Here is a 15,714-nt window from a genome sequence, read left to right as displayed (position 1 = left end):
GGTATCAGAGGAGGTGGCTGCCAAGCTCCCTGCGGTCTTGAGAATCAAAGGTCCCCTGAATACCAGGAATAGTAGTGTCTGGAGCCCTTGTTGGGGGCGGTGAGGGGGTAATCACCTGGGCTCAGCTGCCTCTAGGGAGCTGGCTAGGTGGGGAACCAGCCACCAGGTAGGAAGCTCAGAGAACTCTAGGGCCCTCAAGGATTCCAAATACCGAAGGGGCTCCACTTCTGCCCAGAGGGATCAGCCCTGAAGCTGAAGCTCATGTCAAACTGACGGTGTCAACCCAGGCTGAGGTGGAAGGATCAGAAAGCTGTCCTTCTGCAGAAAATCAATCAATGCTGAACTCACAGCTTCGAGGAAGCTCCCTTCACAAACACCAGGCAAGAAATCACACCTCAGGTGTCCTCTTTTCTTCCAGGATCAGAAGCACTCAGGGGTCCTAGAGCTTAGGAGGGCTGAGCAAACCGGGTAGGGAGCTGGAAGGCCAAGGAGCAACCCCCACACCGACGTGCTCATGGCAGCCACAGAGCCCAGTCTTCAGGACCCCAGAAAGGCAGGGACATGAGGGCTGTGAGCCAGGGAGGCAGAGTTATCCGCAGTGGGCTTGCCAGCATGGGACCTCACTTTGGCCCAGAGCCCTCCCCAGGGCCTCAGGTTGCCTCTCTGCACTAACAGCAGCAGGGCTCACAAAGAATTCATACCAGCCAGGCATCCTGAAGTGGAGAATGCTCCTCTGTATGTAAATACCAGTGCGCCCCATGGCCCTAGAAGAGGAAATATTAACCCAAGAGAGCAGGATAAACAGGCAGTGCAGACAGCAGGGGGGAAACTGGCCTCTGGAGCCAGAGGAGGTAAGCCCTAAACCAGTCCTGCCCAGCCTTCCTAGGAGGGGCAGTGGGTGGAAACTTCCTCCCTTCACCTTAGTCCCTAGCCTCCTGGGGCCCATGACTGCAGAAGCTCTGGTCCACACTGCAGAGACACTCACAGAGGACGAGATCAGATGCTTTCAGCAGTGTGCTCAGCCAGCACAGGAGGCCATCCCTTGGGGTACCCCCTCCAGCCCCCGTACCGGGTCCTGTATCCTAGGGGCCTGCCACTGGTAGTGACCTTGGTCAGGTCCCTTGTCCTCCCTTGGCCTTGATGCCCTCCCCAGTACAATGTCAAGCTGGATTAGAAGCAGGCGTTGTGAACACAGACCCCTCCATGGCTAAGGTGGTGACACCGATGGGATGGAACAGAAGGGTCTGAGGGCAGGAGGTGGGGAAAGACAACACAGCAGTCCTGTTCCACTCAGGGGCCAGGGCAATTTTAGATCCTTGGATGAAGGCCATGGTTCTTACACTGCTTTCAGGTGTCCAAGCTGATTTAAGGTTCGGAATAAAGCCGTGGACCATCTCTCCAGAAAAATACGCGCTTGCAAAAGGGTGCATGCAGGTGCAGGGATGTGTGGCCCCGGCAGGCCGAGCATAAGGCTCTTCCTGCCCTGATAGCTGCTATGTCTTCGAGGCCCATCTCTAGGGACATGGCAGAGGTCCCACCCCTCTGCCAAGCTGGCCTGGCTTTCGGGACTGCCCAGCCACAGACAGATTTGTGGTCTTGTAACAATAAAAAAGAGGAGGCCAGAGAGAGGGAGGGAGGACAGAGGGCTTGAGGGGTAGAAGTCAGGGGGCACTGCCAAGAAAGCAGGCTGGGGGCAGGGCGGGGTGGGGGGGCACTCTGTCCACGTGGAAGCTTCTCTCGATTTCCCCACTGTGCACAGCCCCTCTGGGGCGGTGGTTCTTCGGCAGGGAAACCAACCAGGAGACCAAGCCATCAATGCCAGAGCTGAAAGGGACCTACACTGATGTCTTCAAGAGCTATTTTGCATAAAAAAGGGAGGTGGGAGGAGAGTCCTCGCCTTTTGGGAACCCCTGAGGGAGGCAAAGGGCTGGCAGTGTCCCAGGAGAGGGAGGCTGTGCTTTACTGTCCTGCCTTTGGTGGACAGGGCTCCTGACAGGCCCCTCTGGGAAACCCTGATGTGGTCTCAGCTATGATTTTCAGATGAGGAAACTGAGGCCCAGAGGGGTCTGTCACTGGCCTGAGGTCCCACAGCCCATAATCGTGGTTGACAAGGCCCAATCTCTCATTGAGAGATTTCTCCACACGGGAAGAGCCCGGGAAAGAGGTGGTTATCACCACCGGCCTCATCTTACAGGGGAGGAAAGAGAGGTCTGCAGGCAGGAACCCAGATGTAAATCTCCACCTTGGAACACATCCACGAGGGGCACAGACTTCACTGGTAGGTTGAATTAAAATGAACTCAGTTAAATTTTATCATGGGGGGCCTCTTAGAGTTGACCTACCAACCCTTCCTGCTACAAAGGGGAGACTGCGGATAATGGCTGGAGGCTGAGGGTCATGAAGTCTGGATGCCACGTCCAGCCGTGCTTGGTCCTGAGGTACCAGGGGACCTTGGGCAATCCATCTGACCTGAGTCTCCTCATCTGTAAGCCGGAGGACCTATTGCATGGGCACTTACTATGTGCCAGGCACTGTAGGAGCTCCATTTTCACAGCCTAGGGGGAAGGCGTTAGGTTACTTTTTATACTGAATAAGTCTGTATTGCAGACATGGAGACAGGAGTTGGAGAAGTTAAACAGAACCTGCCCAAAGTCATAGGTACCACAAAGGGTGGAGCTGAGAAATGAATGCAGGCAGTCTAAGGAGAGCCTCAAACAAATTAGTTGCCCAAGAAGTACTGGCTATTATGATGTTTCTGGTAGACTCTGGGAAGTTGTTTTAAAGGTGTAAACAACTAGCAATAGAAAATTCCACCCCTCCCCACCCGGACGACTCAGCCTCCCTGGTGCAGGGGGGCCAACTAGCTGTGGGACCTGTGACCGGTCCCTTCACCTCTCTGGGCTTTGGGTCTCCTCACCTGCCAAATGAGAAAGTAGGACAGAGAACCTGGAAAAGCCCTCCCCACTTGCAAACGCCAAGTAAGGGTTTCGGGACCCTTCCCAGAGGTCTCCCTGCCCCATTTGTCCCTCAGCCACAGGGCTGGCTGGTCACGGCCCTGGGCCAGGTTTCCCAGCTTTGGCCAAGGTCTACCAGGGAGCAGGGTGGGGGACAGGGTGAGGTCCAGGCCCTTGGCATCTTCTGCCTTGTTCTAAGCCTGCGGGTTCTTCCTCACATGCTCTCACCTGGGCCTGATGCATGTGACTCCCAGGGTGGGGCGAAGGGGCTCCTTCCCTGCTTCCCCATGCGCAGAGGAAGTGCTAGCAGGAACAAGGCAGCGGGCCATTAGCCCTCAAAGGACAAAAGTCAGCACTAGGAGGGCTGGGCAGAGGTGGGGGACCGGCAGAGGAAGCCACCCATCTTCTTGGACTAAACAGGCTTGGGCAGATGAGAAACTGTGTGCCCTCCCTAGAGGGTTTCCACGTTACTTCCCTCAAATCTGCAATGCAACCAACCTATGATTACCTTTTAAGAAACAGGTTGCCAGGTTGGAGTGCTAATGCCCATCCCCTCCCAGCTGTGTAGGATCTGGGAGTACTCTGGAAAAGCCCCGTGCTTATTCCTCACCCCGAGAGCTCAGAAATGAACCCCGTCCTCCCCAGGCTCATCTGGTCCTTCCCAGTGAAGGATGGAAGCGCATTTACTGATGAGCTCCGAAGTGTGGCTAACGGGGCTGAGCCAGGCCAACAGTAGATGCTCAATAAATGTTTAATGAGCTAATGGGCTGGACAGACAGGGTTCCAGGCCTGGCTGTGTCACTAATTCACTGCTGCCCTTGGACACGGCCAATTCTTTCTTTTCAGAGCTGGGTTTCCTGGGCCAGGAAAGGGACGGTCAGACCAGGTGAGCCCTACAGCCCCTTCAGCTCTATACCACGTGCTCAGAGCCAGGGAGCTTCCAGAGTGGAAGGAGGTTTCAAACACCTCTCCCTGCTGCTCCAGGGCCAAGTGGAGGACAGGATGTGACTGCTGGGTGGGAAGCTCCCTGACAGGGGTTCTGAAGGCATCGCAGCTACTCCCCCCACCCCCTCCCCTGTAAGTACCAACCTCTGTGGGTGGATGACTGAAGTTTGGGGAAATGCAGATGGCGGTAGGGCTGGAGAAAGGATAGCGACATGGTGCAAGTTCCATTTAAACCAGACACCAAAAAAATAATTTTGGAAGAGCTTTTGAAAGTATAAAGAGATTGTCTTCTAACAAAACACCCCCCCCCCATCAGAACAGTTTTGCCATTTTCTGGCAAAGCGCTAATCTGCGTTGACTTGGACCCTCCAAGAGATCAAGAATCTGGGGCAGGGGAGGAAGAGAGAAAGCCCCCATGTCTGAGAGCCTAGGAGAGACGTGTCTGAGTCCTCGGCAGAAACCTGGCCCATGTGTGAGGGCATGTAGATCCATGCGTGTGTGTGGGGGAGGGGGTAATGCCAACTGGGGAGCAGGCTTTGGGACAAATGAAGCACCCCAAACCCCTATCTTTGGGGTAGACTTCTCCAGAGGGTTCACAAGTCCTGTACAATTCCAGACCTGCCCTGAAGTCTCCAGGGACAAAGATCACAAAGCCAGACCGCAAGACCCAGGCCCCCTACCACTACCAGACATCAAGGCCCGGGGCCAGCCCCTGCCCCTGTGCAGAATTCTGTGGTCCCATCTATACAGTGAAGAGTTGGAGCCAGATGATCCTGAAGGGCCATGCCTGCTCTAACGGTCCGCAGTGCCAAGACTCTACAGAAAAGCACAACACCTACCATCACTCGGGCCCCCACCCGGGAGAATTGGAAAAGGAGTCCCCAGTCCCCAGCTGGTTGTCGAAGGCTGGGGCTGGGGCAGAGCGGAGTCCCCACACCGTCTGTCCTCACCAGCCTGCCATGGCTGAAACCTTCAAGTGGTTACAATTACAGCCGGGCTAACAGGATTAGGGGAGCATTGAAATCTAAGAAATCTAATTAGCTCAGACACCCCGGCCTCCCCCAGCATGATCCTGCAGTAACCCCGGCAGCTGGGTCTGACAGGCGGGCCCCGGGGCCCTCCCGGGCTACAGTCATTACCTGTGCAGGTGTGCCAGGCTGGGCCAGGCTTCCTGGGGAGGTGCCAGCTCGGCCTGCCTGGCCGCATCCTGCTCTGTACCCCACCAGCTACAGCCTCATCCTGGGGTGGCGCTCAGCTGAGCTCCAGAGCACCAGGCGCAGGGACGTGGGCAGTAGGAGGGCTGTGTCTGGGGGTAGGAGGAACCCAAGAACCCCCACAGGGCGGCCACCCCACACAGCCCGAGGACTGACTCAGCCAGAGGAAGGGCAGGCTGAGTCAACGTCTGTATCTATAGAAACCATCGCAGCCTGGGGAAGAGCCTTGGGCTGCACAGGGACCTGGGGCCCGGAAACATCTCCGCTTCCTGCTCTAGGGCCAGGGATGGAGTTGGAGACCCATGCACAGACATGTGTACCCCAGCAGTCATGACAGTATTGGGGGCTCAGAGCAAGCTCGGCTGGAAGACACTATGCCAAAAGAAAGGAGCACGGCTGCTGGGGCGGGCACAAGGGAGGCCCATCTCCAGGACCCCTCCTGTGTACGGCTCCTCCTCCTTAACCTCAGTTCCCCGAGGCCCCATCCTGCGGGGTCCACACCGACTTCTGCGCCCGTGTCCCTGCCTGCTTCGTGGCCTGCATCTCTAAGGCCTGGGGCTGAGTCCTGGCTTGGCTACAGGTCATTTTACCTCTCTGAAACTTGGTTTTCTTGTCTGTTAAGTGGGGGCAATTCCAAATAGTAGTTAGCTTCCACTGTTGTTGCTGGAGCGCCATAAATTTGGAGAGTACTTCTAAATCCCCCAAGTGCCATACACAAAGGCAAGGGGCTGTGGTTATCACAGTCATGTGCCCCATGGCAGGCAGCCAGCTGCTAGTGGTTAATTATTTATTTGGACTGATCTTCCTGCCCTTACTGGCTGTGAGCTCCTAAGGAACAGGAACTGTCTTACACATTTCTGGCTGTCTCACAGGCCATGATCCTCACAACTGTGGACTCCTAGGAATTATCTGTGGCACCAAAGCTGGGCCCCTGACCCGACCCCATGCCCATCATGTACCTCCTTCCTTCTCCTCATACCCAATCCAAGGAGGGAAAAGTACCAAGAGGCAGGCCTGGCACACACACTGACAGATCACAGTGAGCCCCTCAGGCTGACGCTTTCTCACTCCCAGCAGCTACTTCCCAGTAACAGTTGAAAGCAGCCGTTTGGAGGGTGTCCACCTTCCCCTCCCATCCGCATGATCTGCTTGAGCACTGGTCTTAAATCTGTGATCATTCAAGAAAGGATGAGTCTGTGGTCTGGAGAAACCCCAGCACCTCAAGCTCAGAGTGAGGGTCAGGAGGGGATGATTTCCAGAAAGCATGCCATGCAACAGAGCACACTAATAGAACTGTCCACTGAAGGCAGAAGCTGCTCAGAGTAATGAGTGCCCTGTCTCAGGGGACATATAAGCCAAGACTGGATATAAGCCGTCAAGGAAGTAGGCTTAGGGAAGCAGCTTCTGGAAAATGCTTCTAGCACCCCCAAGGCAACACCTTTGTGCTTCATTCTGCACCCAGAACCTTCCAGGCCTTCAGAGGATACATGCCAAGGGCTCTACTACTCACATCTGCCTCATCCTCACAGCAGCCAAGTGAGATTGGAGCAGTTCTCCCTTTGGACCCATTTTACAGATTAGGAGACTGAGTCCCAGCAGAGTGAAGTCCCTGGCCTAAGGGAGCCAGCCTCTTGACACTTCTCCCCCCATCTCCTCAAGCACTGGGAAGACCCAAGAATCACGAAGGGTTTCCTGGATTCTTTTCCCAGAGCCTATGCACGGGACTGATTTTCTCAGCCTCTCTTGATCCTCCCTGAGGGCAAGGCCCAACCTCAAAATCACCCCTACAGTTTATAGCCCATGCAAGCTCTGTCTCCCCCACCCCCTTTGTCAGGGGCTCTAGGGACAAAGAGCTTCCCCCTCAGAGGGCGTGGACAGAGGCCACTGTGTCCTGCTGAGAGGTCAGAGCAGTCACCAGGCAAGGCTGCAGCAGGGTCCAGGGTAATTACTGCAGCCCGGCCTTTGTTGTCCACACAAAACCCGAGGAACCTCATAAAGATGAAGTGGTGATAGGAGCCAGGCAGAAGCCCTTGGGAGCAAAGTTATGAATGAAACCGTATGGGACCCAGTCACAACCTGGCAGGCCCTGCTTCCTGGTTCTGTGACAGAGTGCCCAGAGAAGCTTCCGGAAATTAACTTGTTGGTGCCCAAATTTCTTACAACGATGCCTCACCCTGAGGCCAGGGTCATGGCTGCTTGGTGGACACTAGCCAAGGCCTGAGAACTCTGTATCCGTGGCTTCACACACGGGTACTCTTGTGACACGACTCTCAGGACACAGTAGGCCTCAAAGTGCCTGCCTTCCTTATCTACCATCTCTGTCAATCAGAGAAAAAGTGAAGCGTGCAGCTCTTCTCAGTGGGAGCTTTCCCCCTGCAATTTTCCAGGATGAGTCGCTGGTGGGCACTTGTCCTATGTGGGGGCACATCTTTGGGGGCCAGGTATGGAGAAAGTGTTGTGTTACTGTTGCAAGGGGAGTGTGTGTGTGAGAGAACCTGTGGTTCTGTGGCCAAACCCCACAGTCTCTGGACCTTTCTTCACTTTGCTCCTGGCCACGAAAGGAATGAGGACCCTCCTCCCTTCTTTCCTTAGGAGGAAAAAGGGACATACTGTCCCCACCAAGAAGCCAGAAATCCTCCTTTGCAAAGACAGGGCTAGTTATCAAAGTTTTCCAGAAGTCCGGCAATTTCTCATTCCTAACTCTTCTCTGTGAGCCATACCCCGAATGCCTCAAAACCCCAATCTAAAAACCATTTAAAACTCTTGAAAACTCCCTACTTCTGCCCCCCCCACCACCCCAGCTCTAGTCCCTGCCACCAACTCTCAAAACTCTAAAGTTTTGAGATTTACATGTGAAAACAGCATTTCATAACCTCGTGACTTGGGACAAGGAGATGCTTCTGTCCTTTTGGGAAAAACAAAACCCAACCGAAATCATAAAACTTAGAAGAAAACACCATCTCCCTCCAGATGCATTCCCTTGGCCCCAAAGTCACACGTGCTCTGTGGCAGATAGGGCTTTCAATGTGTCTTTTGTTTGATGCTGGTGTTTCAACATCCTCAACTTGATGAGAGAAAGGTCAGTGCGAGGCTTGGGGCATTCACAGACCACACCACCAGGGCCAGGCAGAGGGGAAGCAAAGGGCCAGGAATTCCCCCCTCCCACCCCAACTCCTGCTCTGGATCTCCTCAAAAAGCAGCCAGGACAGAGAAAGCTAGGGGCTCGCCCCCTGGTCTAAACTTCCCCGGTAGCTTACAAACAACTTTTAAACTCCCGGGACCATACCAACGCCAGCGAAGTCAAGTCCGAATTCAACACCAGCCAAGCTGCCCATTCTCCAACCACAGCGCCTGCCTCTTTATCTCTCCCTTCAAAAAAACAATAATAAGCAAACACAGGCACCTCTGCGAACAGCCTCTGGCCTTCTGCCCTGCCCTGTGTAACCAGCCTGTCCTCACACCCACAGGAGAGGAGGAGACAGCGCTGGTTAACCCTCTGGTCTACCAGGCCCTGTTCCCAGGTTGCAGCAGGGAGACAAACTGTTGCTCAAGAAAATCCTCCAGAAAACCCTTGGCACCAGGAGGCAGCTCCCTGCGGCTCCTGCCCAGCGCCAAGCCAGGGGCTTCCACAGGCGGCTTCTCACTGCCCTTTTAAATCTGCAGGGTTGGGCTCTACTCTTCCCATGCCCTGGGCTGTGCACCCAGGGGGCTCCAAATGGCCATGGCAGAGCAGGGAGGAGGAATAGACTGGCCGAGCAGTGCCCTCACCCTGCCAGCCCAGCCGCCAGCTTCTTGGAGGACCTCTGAGAGAACATTTGTTTGGGCTGCCAAGTTAAATCTTCCTCCCTCATGTCAAGGCATTGGAAAAGCAGTCAGGGGAGAGGAGAAGGGGGAGAGTGGGGAAGGAGCAGCGGGAGGGAGGGAGGGAAGGGGGGAGAGAGAGGCAGGCAGGCAGGCAGCTCTCAGAGCCCCAGTTACTCCGGGCACTGCCCACGGAAGCAGCCTGCGGCTCCCAAGCCGGAGCAGCCCCGACTCGGGACACCCAAGCAGGGGCCGGACCGCCAGGCCTCCAGGGTCAGGCGCCGGGTGTCAGTCGCTCAGAGCCCCAGCCTCCGGAGATGCCCTCGCTCTGTGCCCCCCTCGCTAGAGGGGCGAGGTGGGAAGGGAAGGCGGAGGAGGGAAAAGTTTGCGGCAGGTAGAGGGGTAAGGGCTGGGCGGCCCTGCCGTCGGGCTGTCCCCCAGGGAGGGGTGGGGGGCCCGGGCCGGCTGCCCTGGCGCGCTCCCGCCAGCCCGCCCTCCTGCCCGGGTTGTTTACATTCCTGGAGTGTCTTTTAAACCCGGGGCTGAGGCCGACTCCCGGCCTTCTCCGGCGGCTCCGGGGCAGTCTCCCGTGAAAATCTGCTGGCGCACAATGGCCGGGAAGGCGGCCGCCCCTCGCTCGCGCCCCCGCTGCTCCGGGGCGGGGAGCCTGCCCTCCGCACCGCGCCCTCTCCCCGCCCGCCTGGCTTCCTGGACAGATGTCCCCGGCGAGGGGGCGACGCGCGCCCGCTGCCCGCGCCCCAGACGCCGAGGCCGCGCTCCCCACTGTTTTCTCCCCTGCCCAGACGCCAGGAATGTGAAACAAGCTTCCAGAGTCCGGCCCCCCACCCCAGCTCCGGCCCCGGCCGGGCCCCCCAACCTCCGCCCGGGCCGGCCTCCCACTCCCCCGGGGCCGCGGCCGCCGCCGCCGCCGCCGGAGACGGAGAGGAAGAAAGAACACGGAGAAATTACTTTCGTATTTGCAACGCGCGCGCGCGCACACACGCACATCTTCCCTCTGGGCTCCCCTCCTGGCCGGGGCAGCCCCGTCCAGGCGATGGCCTTAACGCCCCTCGGGCTTCTCAAGACCTCCGGGAAGCCCCTACACACACCCCCCTCGGCGTTCCCCGCTAGTACCCTGCGCCGCGTCTCCCCGGGCAATTCACACACAAACAACTTAACCGCGCCTCCACCTCCTATTTGCCAAAGTGTGTGTTTTCCCTGGAAATTCAGATGCACAACTTAGCACCACCACCCCTTGCCACCCCGAAATCCAGCGCCGTCTCCGGCGGTTCTCGTACACACAGGCGCACAACTTCGCGTCTCCCCGAACGAGGTGAGGGAGACCGAGGTGGTCCTACCCGGGTCCTTCCCTCCCTGCCCGAATCCCGGTCCTGCCCGGGTGTACAGAACGAGGGCTGGAGGCGCACCGGCAGGAGGCGGGCACAGGGTCCGCGCGCGCACAACCTTACTCACGCCCCGCACACCCGAAGAGCCTCGGCCCCCGCGCGCAGCCCAAGCCGGCTCCGCTCAGCCGGGCGTTCGCCGGTCGCCTGGGCCTCGGCCCCGGGCCGCGGAGCAGAGCGCAGTGGAGCTCGGCCGCCGCCGCTCGCCGGGCTTGCCTGGCGCCGTCGGACCCTTCAAGGGAAAAGCCCCCAGCACCCAGCGCCCCACGCTCGCACCCCAAGAGTCCACGGGGAGCGAGAGGAAGGCCCGGGGCCAGCGGGCGCCCGGGTCTGGACCCAAACTTACCCGGCGCTGCGAGCGCCGCTGCCGCCGCTGGAGGACGCGCCGCTGCCGCCGCGGCCGCTGCCGGGCAGGCCCGGCTCGGGCCGGGAGGAGCGCTGCGAGGGCGCCGAGAACGGCTTCGCTTCGGCTCCTGCTCCGCGCCGACCCGGGCTGGGGTCACCGCGCTGCGCCGGCGCTGCTTGCTCGCTCCGCCGCCGGGTCGCTGCTCGCCCGCCCGCCGCCCCTTCGCCTGCTCTCCCGGGCGCCCGCCGCCGCTCGCTTTTTTAATGTCCACAGACAGTGAAAAGGAACTCGGCGTTAGGGGGTGAGTAAGTGAATCAACTCGCCCGGAGCCGAGCAAGTTGAAGTGTCAGATTACATTGGCTATTCTATTTCCAAAGGGCCCCGCGCCGCCGGCCGCCCGCAAAAGCAGGCGCGGAACCACGGACGGAACGGAGCGCCGTGGCTCCGCCGCCGCCGCCGCCAGCGCTCAGCTTCGCTCGGCTCTCGCTCTCTCAGCGCTCTCGCCGTTCACTCTCCCTCTTTCCTTTTCGCCTCTTTCTCTCCCTCGCCTTTCCTTTCTTTTGCTCTTTCTTCCCTGCTCCCTGGTCCCGGCCCTCTCCAAGCCTTCCCCCCTCTGTGGCTCGGAAGAGCCTCGCGCGTCACCCCCCCCACCCCGTCACTCACCTCCCTCTTCTCTACCCCTTCCTCCACTTCTCCCTGCCCGCCCCCACCTCCCCGCTCCTGCAAGTTTAGAGTAGGAGAGAAATGCTGAGCCTAGGAAGGGACCCCATCGGGGAGGGGGCAAAAACCACCCGGCACCCCCGGCACGCCCTTGGTTCGCGCGCCCGGGACTAGAGTGCACTTGGGGCCGGGAACGCTGTCAGGTACCCTATTTGGGGGCAAACGAGTTGCTAGCAAGGATCGCCCAAGCGTTCCCCCGGAGGAGGCTTTGGGGTTGTTCTCAAAGCCCGGGGACTGACTGGTGTGGTGAGCAGAGGACCACCCCCCTACACACACACCACCACCACCAAGGGCGACGTTGGGGGAGGTTGGAGCACGGTGCCCCCTACAACTGGGAAGGACCAGTGCGAACTGTCTGCACCCTGCCGGGTGCAGGGACGTGTGGATTCCCCGAGGCCGGTCCCGAGCTCCCCAGGCCCAGTGCACGTGGGCGGGGTGGGGGCGCCAGGACCCAGACCCAGTCCCACGTCCGGGGCTGGGCACTGCGCCAGGGGCCGCGGAGAGCTACCGCGCTCACAAGGCGCAGTTGGGTGCACCCACTCGCGGGGTTCCCCTCGCGGAGCCACCCTCGAGAGCATTTAAGTGCGCACCCACCTTGCCTCTCGTCCACTGCCACTCACACGGAAACTCCTACACAAACAGCACACACATTCGCGCCCACACTCAGTTTTACAAACACGCTTCTACACGCGCCCACACACAAACACGCACACACGTACACTTGCCCTTACAAATATACCCGTGTACACGGTCATAACAAGCACATTTACACACACGCAATGGCACACACACATCGCTGTACAACCAAATACACTAAAAAAAAAAACCCAAAAACATGAAACATTCCCCTGTTCATTAAATCCTCACGCTCACGTACACATACAAACCCATATCCTCCCCGACTCCCTCTTTCACACCCAGAACCACCCCCCACACCGCTTGTGATTTGCTGCACCCTCAGTCCCAAATCATAATCGGCGCCCGCGCGGCACGGGTTGGATACACACACTCGCGCGCACGCAAGCACTCTCCTCCCTGCACAGGCGGGGGAGGCTTCGGCCCGGCGCCCGCTTCGGATTCCAGGTGTAGCGGCGGCTCCGCGCTCCGTGTTTTGCAGTCTGCCGCGGTGTCGGAGGCGAGGCGAGGAAGGGAGCTGGAATAACAAAGGCAAGTTGGGGAGAGCGCAAGGGGGCGCAGCCCGGGCCGGGCCGCGGGGGGAGCCCTGCAAGGCTTGGGCTTTGCAGGCTGCGAGGGTCTCGGGCGCCAGGAGCCGGAGGTGGGGAGAGGGGGGGAGGTGGTGAGGGTCGAGGGGCGGGGCCGCGGCGTGACGTCAGAGAACAATGACTCCGCCGGGGGGGGGGTGCGGGCACCCGGAGGCAGCCCGGGCGGGGGTCTCCCCCGGGGACTGAGACTAGCGGAAGACGTCCTGGACCCGCTAGGGCCTTTGCCTGATTGACGAGGTCCGCTTCAGAGCGCGGACGTGCCACGCAGACTCGAGGATCGTCCAGGCCTTCTGGGCAGTGATCAGCGCCGACCCTGGGCCAGCGTGAGGGGCAGGCCAGAGTACCCTCCCCCCACCCTATTTAAAAACATCCTTCAGTGGGCATCTCTGACCTCGGCTTGAACTCCTTCAGGGCCGGCTAGATCACTCCTTCCACCACCGAGGGAAAGGAAGCAAAACGAATTTGCCAGCCCTGAATTCATTCTCAGGGCTTTGCTAGTCTGACAGCCAGCGAACTCAGCTTGGATTCCTGAGGGCTCAGAGGACTACAGCTCAGGTCCACAGGGGCGTGGGAGGGGATGCGGGGAAACTGCTTGATATTCCCAGGGGAAATTCTGCCGCCCAGTGCCATTAGATGCAAGGGAAGGCACTCCTTTCCGGGCCTCAGTCTTTCGACCTGTCATATGGACTGTTTTCAAGCAGCTGTTCCTGCACAGGTGGCAGCTGAGCACCCCTGGGGAAGGTGGATGGCATGAGAGCCTTCCAGACCTCTCAGCACACAAGAGAAGCATGGTCCCAGTACATTCCTGTGGGAGTATATTCCTGAGCCCCTCCCCCTCGGCCTCTGGGTGGCCCAGGTTCCTAAGTCAGGACACGGGGTAGCCCGGGAAACCCCTGAAGGCCTGACCCAGGGCTGGAAGGTGTAATTCAGCTGGCTGAGTGGTGGCTGGAGCCCCAGCTGCTCCCCCTGGGAAATCTATAGCATTGTAGCGCCAGAAAGCTACGCCTGCCCCCACCACCCCAGGTCCAAAACGTCAGGACAGAGTTTCTGGGTTTAAGAGCCTGGAGGACGAGAATCCAGCTTCAGTCAAGAACTAGATGGGTCAGGATGGGTCAGGATGCTCTCCTCTCACCATTTCTGTCCAAATTCCTCAGTGAGTGACATGGGCTCACCACCTCCAGGAAATGAGGAATGGAGGCAGCCTTGGGGGTGATCACTCATGTTCAAAAGCTCCTGTCCAGAAGATACCCCCGACCCCCATTTCCTTTACATCTGAAAACTAGCATGCTACTGCAGAGGGCAGAGGAGCCAAGCCCAGTATACAAAGCAGGCCTGAGCGAAGGGTAATTTCAACTCTTCTTACCTGAGCAAGCATGACACTTGATGGCAGCAAGTCTGAGAAACCTCACCTGGGCTCTGGGTCTGCCCAGGCCTCCTGGGGATCCTGGCCTCCAGTCCTTGGGACTCAGGCCTTTGCTATCTCTATTCATCTTTCAGGGAAATAACAAGGCAGACTGGATCCCTGTGAGGTCTGGAAAGAAGCTATGACTTATATAGTACCTACTGTGTGCTGGGTACTGTGGCAAGGGCCTCTTAGCATTAGCTCACTAGATTCTCCTCACATTGCTTTGAGTTAGATGCTCTATTACTATCTCCCCTTCAGAGAAAACTGCACTTTGAGTCACTTGGTCAATCAGGATTCAACCTCAGGCTCTCATTAACAAAGTTTCCTGTTGACATCTTAGCCCAGCTCTGCCTCCTTAGCCATAGACTCTCTGTGTGGTCCTGGGCAAGTTGCTAGTCCTCTCTGGGCTTCTCTAAACCAAGGGTAAGGTCTCATGGCAGTGGCCGGGCTTCTTTGGGGATTACGTGTCCTGAGCCTCCACCCTCCTGGCCCTGGCTTCTGTGGGCCTGGAGATCTGGGGGTGAAACAGAGGGGAAAGTGCTTTCACTTCCCAGCCACTGAGAACTGGAAGACAGATCCCACTCAGCCGACGCAGGGCCTGGAAATCACATGGCTCCGGAGGCAGCTCAGTGCACATCAGGAGGCAGCTCAGTGCCCATCAGGAGCCCATCAGCTCAGTGCCCAGCAGCTCAGGGCCACATCAGGAGGGTGTGGGCTGCATGGGGCCGGCCTGTGGGTGCCAATGCGGGGTCCTGCCCACACCTACCTTCAGAGTAGACTTACGTTTTATTAATTGCCTTGCCTTCCAGGAACCATCAGCAGGAAAGAAGGCCATTGCTTAGGCCTAGGCCTGGGAAGTGGGGAAGCAGGAGGTCTGGGAGGCCGAGAGGAAGGCAGTGGGAAGGGGCTGTAGATCCTGGGGGCGCAGAGGACCTGTACAGGGTGCAGTGACTATGGCCTCCTGGGCTGGAGACCCTCAGTGGGCTGGGGGAGCAGGGGACTGGCATATGTGGGGGTGAATTCCTACCTCTCCAGGGCTGCCTTCTCTGTCTCCAGGATTCACCCCTCCCTCCCCAGAAGGGAGCCCAGGGACTAAAAGGGCCAAAGGAATGTCACGTTGTTGTTGTCATCGAGAGCTTCCTGTTTGCCAGGCATTTCTCATTCCATCCTCTCCACAAAAGCCAGAAGGTGTAATTCCCCACTGAGGACAAAGACTCAGAGAGGTTAAATGACCTGCTTAAGGTCTCACAGTTATTCGGTGGGTGGGGCTGAACCTCAGGGTTGAGAATGGGGATTTGCCTTCATTCCTCACCAGGCTATGGTGCAGACAAGGTGACCTTCTGAGTCCTCTGGGGTGGATGGTGGGAAGACTCACTCACCTGCCAGGGAATGATCGGGTCCCCTCCCATGGTAGTGGGGTCATGGGGAGTAGATTTAGTCTTCACACCTTGGTGGATCCAGGAGGCATTTGGTCCCTGCCCAGCTCTGAGGCAGCTGTATGTCTAGAGGTGGGTGGTTGGGCCCAGCAGAGAGCAGATGTGCCCGTCAGCACAACAGGTGCCCCTGGGCTGCCTCCTCCCTCTATGCCAGTCAGGTTGCCCACTCCATTCTCCGAGGCCACACCTGCCCAGCCTCCTGGCCTTGGCTCTCCAGGCCTTTCCACCAGGTATGCTATCTTCTCAGTTCCCATCATGGACCTCTGC

General features: G+C 58.4%; 2 protein-coding genes and 1 long non-coding RNA gene across 9 annotated transcripts in view; 2 read left to right on the top strand and 1 right to left on the bottom strand.

Moving 5' to 3' along the window:
* ZMIZ1 (zinc finger MIZ-type containing 1) overlaps positions 1-10,955 on the bottom strand; it is a 235,938-nt gene extending 224,983 nt beyond the window's left edge. For all 6 annotated transcript variants that reach the window (XM_027593382.2, XM_027593427.2, XM_027593417.2 and 3 more), the window contains exon 1: positions 10,664-10,955. The gene's annotated coding sequence lies outside the window, so the exon portion shown is untranslated. The remainder of the gene's footprint in view (positions 1-10,663) is intronic.
* On the top strand, positions 10,145-10,927 carry LOC113920513 (translation initiation factor IF-2-like). Its single transcript, XM_027590712.2, has one exon. It carries the CDS (start codon positions 10,145-10,147, stop codon positions 10,925-10,927), a length of 783 nt encoding a protein of 260 aa, XP_027446513.2.
* Positions 10,956-12,746: 1,791 nt separating the features above from the next.
* The window catches only part of LOC113918974, a 39,168-nt gene continuing 36,200 nt past the window's right edge, over positions 12,747-15,714 (top strand). For both annotated transcript variants that reach the window (XR_003518737.2, XR_003518742.2), the window contains exons 1-3: positions 12,747-13,161; positions 13,761-13,949; positions 15,068-15,234. This is a non-coding gene — a long non-coding RNA (uncharacterized LOC113918974). The remainder of the gene's footprint in view (positions 13,162-13,760; positions 13,950-15,067; positions 15,235-15,714) is intronic.

This window comes from Zalophus californianus, chromosome 15 (genome assembly GCF_009762305.2).
Source record: "Zalophus californianus isolate mZalCal1 chromosome 15, mZalCal1.pri.v2, whole genome shotgun sequence".
Taxonomy (NCBI): domain Eukaryota; kingdom Metazoa; phylum Chordata; class Mammalia; order Carnivora; family Otariidae; genus Zalophus; species Zalophus californianus.
This window is presented reverse-complemented; position numbering and strand designations above follow the sequence as displayed.

What these genes read in the sequence shown, in the direction of transcription:
- LOC113920513 (XM_027590712.2), top strand. Translation starts at nt 10,145, where the DNA reads ATGCACAACTTAGCACCACCACCCCTTGCCACCCCGAAATCCAGCGCC.